Genomic DNA, 11,084 nt, shown 5'->3' on the forward strand with positions numbered 1-11,084 from the left:
TGTGTGTGTGTGCCTGTGTGTGTGTGTGCGTGCTCTTTGTCGTGTGTTTGAACAGCGTGTCAGATTTGATGATGTGACTCAGGTTACGATGAATATCAGAACAAACAGTGTGGTTACAGGACACATGAGAAGAAGCTGTTTCTTCTGTTTGTGTGTTGAACTCTTCAGTGAACCTGTTTTAATATCACTCACACACACACACACACACACACACACCTGTGTAAGCTTTGTTTTTTATATTGGAGGTAAACCTTCTGCAGAGTCACACAAAGAGAAGACGGAGGAGACGACACGCGGCAGGAAGAGTTCACCTTTTACAGTAACTGTTGGTGGTTACATGTCACACAGCTGCAGCACCTGACCGTCACAGAGTCCGTGTGTGTGCAGCACCAACATGACTGTGACTGTTTAACATCATTAGTTTCATACTGTAAACAGAAAGTTGTGTCCTGCTCACAATCAGCATGTTTCCATCAGCTGCCAGCACACACAGCTCGATGTCACTGTTCGTATTATTATTATCTACACAGCTGTTCTCATGAGAAAGAGTCTGCATGGAGGACATTAAGACTTTAAAGTGGACTGTCTGCTCTCACAGCAGGATGCCCCCCCCCCCCCCCCCCCCCCCCAGCCGGTCATAAACAGAAGGAAGTCACAATACAGCACATTCTTCAGGTTCACCACAAACAAGACACTCTCTGATCTTCACCCACAGGAGGGACTGAAACACAGGTTATGAGGGATACGAACAGTGGAGGGATACGAGCAGTGCAGGGATACAAGCAGTGGAGGGATACGAGCAGTGCAGGGATACGAGCAGTGGAGGGATACGAGCAGCGGAGGGATACGAGCAGTGCAGGGATACGAGCAGTGGATGATACGAACAGTGGAGGGATGCGAACAGTGGAGGGATACGAGCAGTGCAGGGATACGAGCAGTGCAGGGATACGAGCAGCGGAGGGATACGAACAGTGCAGGGATACGAGCAGTGGAGGGATACGAACAGTGGAGGGATACGAACAGTGGAGGGATACGAACAGTGGAGGGATACGAGCAGTGCAGGGATACGAGCAGCGGAGGGATACGAACAGTGCAGGGATACGAGCAGTGCAGGGATACGAGCAGCGGAGGGATACGAACAGTGGAGGGATACGAACAGTGCAGGGATACGAGCAGTGCAGGGATACGAACAGTGGAGGGATGCGAACAGTGGAGGGATACGAGCAGTGCAGGGATACGAACAGTGGAGGGATACGAACAGTGCAGGGATACGAGCAGTGCAGGGATACGAGCAGCGGAGGGATACGAACAGTGGAGGGATACGAACAGTGGAGGGATACGAGCAGTGCAGGGATACGAGCAGCGGAGGGATACGAACAGTGGAGGGATACGAACAGTGGAGGGATACGAGCAGTGCAGGGATACGAGCAGTGGAGGGATACGAACAGTGGAGGGATACGAGCAGCGGAGGGATACGAGCAGTGCAGGGATACGAGCAGCGGAGGGATACGAGCAGCGGAGGGATACGAACAGTGGAGGGATACGAGCAGTGCAGGGATACGAGCAGTGCAGGGATACGAGCAGCGGAGGGATACGAACAGTGCAGGGATACGAGCAGTGCAGGGATACGAGCAGCGGAGGGATACGAACAGTGCAGGGATACGAGCAGTGGAGGGATAGGAACAGTGGAGGGATACGAGCAGCGGAGGGATACGAGCAGTGCAGGGATACGAGCAGCGGAGGGATACGAGCAGCGGAGGGATACGAACAGCGGAGGGATACGAACAGCGGAGGGATACGAGCAGCGCAGGGATACGAACAGTGGAGGGATACGAGCAGTGCAGGGATACGAGCAGTGCAGGGATACGAGCAGCGCAGGGATACGAGCAGTGGATGATACGAACAGTGGAGGGATGCGAACAGTGGAGGGATACGAGCAGTGGAGGGATACGAGCAGTGCAGGGATACGAGCAGCGGAGGGATACGAACAGCGGAGGGATACGAGCAGCGGAGGGATACGAGCAGCGCAGGGATACGAACAGCGGAGGGATACGAGCAGTGCAGGGATACGAACAGTGGAGGGATACGAGCAGCGCAGGGATACGAACAGTGGAGGGATACGAGCAGCGGAGGGATACGAACAGGGCAGTGACGTGCTGTGTTGGGTTGACTGTAGATCAGTCCTGCTGCTGCGTTCTGGATCATCTGCAGAGGTTTGAATGTGCGTGCAGGAAGGCCTGCCAGGAGGGAGTTGCAGTAATCAATGTGTGATATCACAAGAGCCTGTACCAGCAGGTGTGTTGCATGCTCTGACAGGTAGGGTCTGATCTTCCTGAGGTTGTACAGGGCAAATCGACATGACCGAGCGATCGAGGCCACGTGAACCTTACAGGTCAGCTGGTCGTCGATTACATGACAAGGAGCTGAGTCTTGGATAGGCTGAGCTGAAGGTGACGTTCCTTCATCAATGGGGGGGTTCACCTGGGGAATGTTCACCTTGATCTCTGTCCAACCAACCACTGAGTTCTACTGAATGACCTTTGATCCCCTCCCACTGACCCTGTTCTCACACAGTAGGTTAACCTGTCATCAGACGTCAACGACCTCTGGGCTCATCGTGTGTTCTTATGTGAGGATGAAGTCAGTGAGGATCGAGCGGAGGACGAGTCCTTTGGAGAGTCTGATGACAGAGAGAGGTGAGTCTGTGTGTGTGTGTGTGTGTGTGTGTGTGTGTGTGTGTGCATGCGTGCGTGCGTGCGTGCGTGTGTGTGTGCGTGCGTGCGTGTGTGTGTGAGAGGGCAACACTGTGAGATGAGGGAAACAGTACAGGAAACAGTAGCTGGGTGACTCAGGAAACCCACTTCCTGCTATTATTTCTTATAATAGACTGGGGGGCAGTTATAGGTCATGTGACCGGGGGCGGAGCTACAGGGGCAGTTAGTTTGTTGCCCTCTGAGGAGTAAACAAGTCATTAGCTGCATGTTTCAAGTTGAGAACTTTTGTACTCTGTCATGAAATCGTCTGCACCGAGCTGCTCTTTTCATAGACCTCTATATAAACACCTGATGGTCTATGAAATGATGTCTCTCTCAGGTAACTCAGCAGTCTGATGGTTCACATGCTCTAAGTTAGTACAGGTGTTCCACAAGGGTCCGTCCTCGGTCCTCTTCACATGTAGCTTTGATGCTAACACTCACAACTGTGCAGTTTACCAGAAAGACTTCACACGTTCTTACTTCTCGTGAGTTAAAACTGAATTTAAACTCAGATTAAACTAAACTGAAGTTTACAAACTCAAAGCCTCTGAACCTGCCATCAATTGTTACACTTCAGGGAGGTGTGATTGAGTGATTGAGTCTGTATCTTCTTATAAATACCTGAGATTTCAGAATGCAAAGTGCGACAGTGCTGACTTGGGTCTGTCGCAGCCGTCAATCAGCAGGGTGATCACAATTACAGCAAAACACTTAGGAGTGTGAGTGTGTGGTGACATTCAGCCCTAACATTTCCCTCCTGATTACACTCAGTGATCCGACACGAGAAGAGGTCGTGGGTTTGACCCTGGGTCCTCTGACTGCATGTTTTGAAACAGTTTCTCCTGATGGCAGTAAAACAAACGCCTGCTGCCATCTAGTGGTTCAGAGTGTTTGTGACAAACTGCAGAATCCCTTCTTTAAAGCAGACTACAGTGTGTTGGTGTTATCAATGACTTGATGAGGCGTCCTTTCTGCAGCGTCCCTGCAGACAGACACTTCTTAGACATTTCAAAAGGACGTGCGTGTTGGTGCTGATGGTCAGAGTGTGATGTTACATAAATGAGGTGAACGATGCAGGCAGAGTTACATTTACAGTTTATTAGTTTATTTAAAAAAAACGCAGCAGCGGCAACAAAATACAAAAAGAAAAATCAAAGTGTGGTGAGACGGAGTCTCTGCAGGGCCCACATGGTTACTACTGTTCACACCAGATCTGTACACCGTGTCCCACCGGTCCAGCATTAACTGTGGAGTAACGGGATCAGAGGAGAATAAAGGAGAGTTTGTGCCACCGTCTCTGTTCAGGTTAAAAGGAACTAACAGAGCTTCAGATGCTGCACATGCTCAGTGTCCCAGCTCCAGACTACACCGACTCTAAACAGGTTTCAGTGACTCAAACCTCGAAACAGTTCATTCTAAAGAGTCTGTTTGTTTACTACACGCTAACATCACACTAAGGTTAGCATGCAGTAACCTCACTGTAGGAGCGTGTGGTCCGGCCCGGGACAGAGAGCAGGCGGGTCACAGACGCTCCAACGTTTGATCTCAAACTGATAAATGCAGCGAAAAGAAGTGTGGATCAAAAACGATCCCTTCCTCCGTCTCTTTTCAGTCTTTAAACTCTCAACTTTATTGTCTTACTGTCACATTAAGGGGCGGGGCTTAGATGTATTGGATGAGGGGAGATGCTGCTGTGATAACTGCACACAGTGACACCTGCACTGAACTGATACTGTGTGCACTGTGGTGTGAACAGGTCCATGTCTCACGTTTCTATGAACTGTACATGTGGAGGGTTCTTTAGTTAACATGGATCAGCAGACTAACAGCTACAGCTGGGACAGAGTGTGATGGGGGGGGTTACAGTGAGTGAACAGTAATACTCTGCAGATCGAGGCCGCTGAGTTCATGTCTACATGGATCTGACACATGCAGAGGACGAGAACCGAAAACAAACCCCAGAGGAAGAACACTCAAACAGGCACACGCTCTGCTGAGTGACTACGGCACAATGAATCACCACGGCAACGCACTTTGACCCCAAGGATGTGAAAACCTTTAAATACTGTTTGAACAAGGAAATGACAAAGAAGAAGTACAGTCTTTAAAATGTTGCTGCAGGGGGCGTCAGGCTGACTAACGCATCCGGTACTCTGACGTCTTGGACATCTCGCACAGCTGGCCCTTAAAGTCGATGTCCACGGTGAAGTCCAGGTCTCTCTGTGGACACACAAACACGTCAGACAGCACGCACACACCAACACACACATATGTTACAGAAGAAGAGGTGCTTACGTTGTTCTTGACGTTTGGCTTCATGCTGATGGTGCCAAAGATCTCCTCTCCGGTCTTCACAGTCAGGTAATCGTCCAGGTAGAAGACCGTCTGCTTCCAGTGAGTGTACGGAGACTCTGGGCCTGATGAGGGAACAACAGGCTGCATGAACACACTGTGCTGCTGACACTCTGAGCGTGGAGCTGATGAGCCCGTCAGACACACGGAGGGACAGAGACACAGGAAGGTGATCCACCCTATCTGTACAGTTAGCTATATAGTGTTAAAATACACTGTGGTTCCTGCTCCAGCGAGGTCACGTGATGTGGCTGGGGTCACAGAAGAACTACAGACTGACTCAGCTGATGTGCAGACATGTGGAAAATGTGCTTCACTCCCATCAGGTGCAGCAGAGCTTCATGTCTTTGATCATTATAGGAACAAAGGCCTCTTTAATAATAGGTGTGTGTGCGTGGTGTCTCTGTATGGACACACTGACTAACATCCACACTACACCTGCAGAATGTAAAATAGAGACACGCTGACGAGAAGGACTGTTGGATAATTACTGCACGTGTCCGACAGGTCCATGAACAGGTGTCAGGTGAGACAGTGTGAATGTAAAGAGCACAGGTGTGTGGTGCGTTCACTGACTGGTGGAGAAGCCGGTCCTCTTGTGGCAACGGGTGAACTCGATGTTGAAGTATGTGACCAGAGCGTGGATGTAGTCGTTCCTCTTCACCTGCAGGCAGAACGGGGAGGTGAAGGTCAGGTCGTCCGCCTTCACCGTGTAGATGTCCACCTCCTGAACACAAGACGGGGTCAGAGGAGAGTTTCAACAACCAACACAGAAAGCTGCCACGACAGAAGCAGAACCATGTCCGACTCCACCCACCTTGATGAGACAGGCGCTGCTGACCAGCTGTTTGGGGTCGACCACGTCCACCAGGGGCTCCTTTATCGCCACCTCCTTGATGCAGGACATGTCGAATCCATACACGTTCTCCCACCCTGACACACACACACACACACACACAGTCAGCGGACACACGGGTGGAATACAGTGGCTGTGCACTGCAGGTCCACAGAGGACACAGATCTCTGACTGTTCACCACATGCTGGTTACGTTGCTGGTTACGTTGAGGATAAGATCACGTCTTGGGCTAAAACATTTTTTAAAACTTTTTGCCTTTATTGACAGGACAACTGAAGAGAGACGGGAAGTGTGTGGAGGAGATAGTGGGAGATGACATGCACCGATCAGCAGAGCGGGAGTCGAGCCTGCCATCAGTGCGTCGAGGACTGTAGCCTCTGAGCGTGGCCGCCTGCTCTACATACTGAGCTAAACCAGTGCGGGGTTAAAATATTAAGTCAGGAGTTACGGGACACAAACGGTCTTATGGGTGGGTCTTAGTTAGCTTCCAAACCAGACTACTGCTCACGGATAAGCCTCATGTCCCAACAGGACACAGAAGCTCACTGAATGGATTTCTGCTAATATCAGGATATTTTCTTACCAACTTTAAATACCAATATAATCCAACAGAGCACCCCCAACATAAAAAGCTTTTCTAAATGTAGCACAAACGTTTCTGTCTCTATGTGACTTTATTAAAGGTAAACAGCGCCATCTACTGTTTCAGTAGCACTGGCTCTTTGGAACAGTTGAAGCACAAGCAGGAAAACGATTGTTAAACCTTTAGCTGTGGAGAGAATACCTGGAGCCTCCCTACATGTAATCTGAGGTCGTGTCATGTGACCGGTTACTCACAGTGGATTTTGTAGTCCTTGTACTGCCTGTCTTCAATGGCAGTGACGTAAAGAGTCGCCCTGTCTGGGAAGATGAGTCCATCTGGTTTCTGTCAGAGAGAGATCAGACTCCGTCATGCATCCATTCTTAAAGATAACCAACCTTCAAACGTCACTACACTGAAGAGAACACTCATGTGACGGGTTCGTTCTGGATGTTGGGATGAGTTCAGGGACTGTGGTACCGTTCACTACAGCTCTGACTGAGCTCCTGGTTGTTTGTGAAGCGTTCTGATTCACAGCAACATAAACCTCTAATGAAACCATATGAAAAATGTAGAAACACTTTATACACGAACATACCAGCCACTTGTCCCGGGCGTAGATGACTGTGTTGAGCATGGACTCGTAGAAGAGGCAGTAACCCATCCACTCTGAGATGATGATGTCTACTCCGTCCACAGGCAGCTCCACCTCCTCCACCTTCCCCTTGATGATGGTCACAACTGGAGACACAAAGAGAGGTCAAACTTCCTGATCCTCAGATATATTAAATACGTTATCACGGGACATTACTCCGATCACTCACCATCATCCATCTTGTTGGCCTTCACTATCTTCACAGCGTAGTCTGAGATGCTGCTGCACTCGATCTGCACAGACAGACAGTTTCATTCACACCTCCCCACCACAAAGAAGCTTTCACCCGCAGATGGATTCATGTAAAGCAGCTCAGAACGTACCCCTATAACCTTCTTGGCTCCAGCTTTAGCAGCGAACATGCAAAGGATCCCCGTCCCGCTGCCCACGTCCAGCACCACCTTGTCCTTGAACAGGTGCTTGTTGTGGAACATGGAGTTACGGTACGTCAGCGTGCGGACTTCATCCTTCAGCATCTCCTACAGAAACAGTGACCCAGCAGCAGTAGGGTTAATTAAGCACACAGGGTTAAAACTGTGCGTTTGAACCTGAAGGTGCTGCAGAGTGTTCGGTGTTAAAGAAGTTACCTCGTGGATGCCAAAGTGGGCGTACGAGTCAAAGTAGTAATCCTTTGACGTCATGTCCTCGGCTGCAGGCTTGGCTGAGCTCTCCCCCTGAGAAACCTCAACAGAGACACACACAGTTACACACGGACACCAACAACACGTCAGAGAGTACACCTTTTCTACACGTCACCTGGCCTCCTGTTAGCATGGCGTTTAAATCCTACACCTTTTTTTTCTCCAACTCTGACCGACACAGGGTGATTAAATGTCACTCAAAGCTAATGAGTGGAGCGTCTGTCTTATTGATTACACTGAGTTACAAGCCAGTTGCTAAACTTTCACTGCAGCCTCTACAACACCCATGAAACGCTGCGAGCTTTTTAAACTACCTCACTGTAGCTACCCACAAGCCTCCTGTTCTGAGGACAGAGTCTCTACTCACTAAAGGTCCAGCTCTTTACAGGACGCCCTCAAAGAGAAGATTCCCTTTGTGCTCCAGCTGTGGTCGTGTGTGATACTGAAGAACTGGACCACAGCACATTTTACAAACTCAACAGGACATGAGGGTGAACCAGACTGTACTGGGGCTGACCGGTGACACTTCAAACATAGGCAGCCGGATCTATGAGCATATAAATTAAACTTCCTCAACCAGACAATCAGGCCTTCATTCAGTGATCAGACATGTGTGCAGAGGTGTGATAGTGGGCGGGGCCTCAGATGGTTCTGTCTGGAGGTGCTGTATGGTCTGTAGTGATGCGCTCCGAATTAGGAGCCCAGATACAAAATCTACTGGAGCTTCCCGGGGCTCTGATTAAAAGTAGAAACTGCATCATTACAGCACCTTAAAATGAGCTGACAGAGTCAGTGTTACCTGTACTTTATTCCACGTTACAAGCATCAAACCAAAGGGCTGTAATGTAAACCTGTCCGTGTTTTTTGTTAACGGCTAATAAAGGAAATAAACGCATCGTCAGTCAGGATTATGTTGTGTCTGTAGCGCTGATATCTGCCTGCTAATGAATAAGGTGCAGTGCTGTGTTGCTTGAACTGGGACTGTGACTAGGCCAGCCTCCCTGAGCACAAAGGTGGAGCACATGGCGGTTAAACCTGAGTGATGTGATCTTGGCCTTGCTCGTTGGTTTCTACACACACTTTAGCCCACGCCGTGTCACCGACAGACTCATCAAGAGTTTAAAAATGACCGTTAATCCCCGGTAAGACCTAACAGGCCTTTAAGTTACAGCCAGAGGAGCCAACAATCAGGTAACAGGGTTAGATTAAGTTACCAACAGGCTATGTGCTGTGCTACTAATGAGTCAAAAATCATACAAATAAATGTTTCACAGTCTGTGAATTAAATGTTTATACCGCCAGGAACCGTAGGCACCGAGGGAGCAGATGTGCGCAGGAGTGTAGCATCAGCTCACGGCTAACTTTAGCTAACAGCGGGACACAGTTCAACCAGAGGGAGAATGAGGCAGCATCCATGCTAGCATGTCTAGCTCAAATGCTAACACGTTAGTCCCCATGCGGTCCCGCAGGCTGATGAGACACAGCCGGCCGTCTCCTCCACCAGCTAACACACGGTGTCTGTGCTCTGGGACACATACAACGTTAGCATTCAATTAAAACAGACAGAAACACACTTAACGTAGCTGTTTAAATCAAGTGTTTGCTCCGTCTGTAGAAATGAATGAGCGGCAGAAGCATCCCACTTGTAGCAAAGTTAAAATGGATGCATCACTATCTGCTGCGTGCGTAATCAAACAAAGCTAACAGTTGATCCGGTTTAAAAGAATCAAAGAACTGTTTTTCAACAGTGGAGAGGCTGAGAGAGAGCATATGCCCTTTAACAAGATAAACGAAAGATGTTCATTATGTTTCCTATTGTAAGACCTTACCTCCATCCTCTCTGCTGGCGCCGCCATTTCGATCTCCTGGCTGACTGCGTAAGGCTCGTGAGCTCCAAAGATCTTACCCAGGTCCCGCCCACGACAGGCAGCTTGATTTCTGATTGGACATCCGGAAAAACCCCGCCCACTGCGCTCAGTCGCTTTCTTTAAATCTGATCATTGGCTGCGAACAACAGAAAATAAACCTTTAAGCTTTGTCTCAACAGATGAAGGAAATATTAATGAACTGATAACAGCTAAACAAACATGTTGCTTTTGGTAAAACTAGTAGATAATAGTACAAATATAGTGCATTCAAAATCTAACTAATAAGTGTGTATACACAATCAAGATGCTAACAGGAATTAATACATTTAATTAATACACACAGAACTCTTAACCAATTAAGAATGTAAAATAATTAAAACATTAGGGACGCTACGCACTGAAAAACTGACAACAATGTTATCTTACTCTTATTTTACAACTGTTTTATACCTACATAAGAGAAATAATTTGCATGCTCTAATAAAAGTTTGTGTCCCAAACTGCTGCCTCAACACACTGAAGATTAAATGATTTGTTTTCAGAGCCAGTAAGAGACAGAAACACAGAAATAAAGACAAATCCTGAAGAAGATCAGATAAGATTTCACTTTATTGTCAGAGTTTTCTGAATGTGTCCTGCATCTCATGACGTCCAGAGTTACACATAGATAACAAACATAACATTTAAACAAAGGCAAGTACTACAACATATATTACATCAGACATTACAAAGTGGCTGTAGTGCATCACGTTCAGCACCCTGTGCTCAGTCCACACATGAACCCTGCGGCCTAGAGCCCAAACGTTGATTTAATAGCTTGACAGACTGAGGGACAAAAGAGTTCCTCAATCTCTTCAGTCGAGCCCGTGGGACTCAAAATCTTCTGTTTGATGGCAGAAGTTGATATACTTCAAATAAATTATGAGAGGGGTCGGATGTAATATTACTTGCCAGAGACAGCTTTCTTTTAATGCTGCTTGAGAATCTGACTCAAGCGTTTTACCCACAATCTTTGAGCAGATGAATTATATCCACAGTCTCACAGCAGAGGCCGTGAGGCCCTCTGTTGTCTGCTGTGTCTCATCTCAGGGATAGCTGCTCTTTAATGTGGGGTCTAATGTACTGAGGTGACTATAGAACAATGACTGTGTATAAAATCTGACAGTCTAGAGAAAATAAACAATAGTGCAATGAACGGTCCAAAGGTAATTTGATTGATTTATTGTTTTTTTCAGATTTTTCAGGCTAACATGTCAAACATTTGCTGTGTCCAGCCTCATACACCTGCTTTTTGTCATTTTGTTCATGAAAAGTGATGAAAACGATGGATTTTTCACTGCTGAATGGAAGAATGGAAGAAGCACTTTGAAACTTT

General features: G+C 47.9%; 1 protein-coding gene across 2 annotated transcripts; it reads right to left on the minus strand.

The window, feature by feature from the left end:
• Positions 1 to 3,839: 3,839 nt before the first annotated feature.
• Positions 3,840 to 9,737, minus strand: prmt1 (protein arginine methyltransferase 1). 2 transcript variants are annotated; one of them, XM_069674562.1, is made up of 10 exons: positions 9,671 to 9,737; positions 7,788 to 7,883; positions 7,524 to 7,679; positions 7,370 to 7,433; positions 7,144 to 7,286; positions 6,803 to 6,890; positions 5,926 to 6,041; positions 5,685 to 5,835; positions 5,052 to 5,173; positions 3,840 to 4,976 (listed from the first exon to the last, which is right to left on the minus strand). In XM_069674562.1, the coding sequence occupies exons 1-10, from the start codon at positions 9,695 to 9,697 to the stop codon at positions 4,893 to 4,895; spliced, it is 1,047 nt and encodes a 348-aa protein (XP_069530663.1). In that variant the 5' UTR covers positions 9,698 to 9,737; the 3' UTR covers positions 3,840 to 4,892. The 2 variants fall into 2 exon arrangements, with proteins under 2 accessions (XP_069530663.1, XP_069530664.1); XM_069674563.1 differs by having other exon boundaries at positions 7,788 to 7,874; positions 9,671 to 9,723.
• Between the last annotated feature and the right edge of the window lie 1,347 nt (positions 9,738 to 11,084).

This window comes from Semicossyphus pulcher, unplaced genomic scaffold, assembly GCF_022749685.1.
Source record: "Semicossyphus pulcher isolate SPU_LCO1_2020_fin unplaced genomic scaffold, fSemPul1.0.p SCAF_23, whole genome shotgun sequence".
Lineage (NCBI taxonomy): Eukaryota > Metazoa > Chordata > Actinopteri > Labriformes > Labridae > Semicossyphus > Semicossyphus pulcher.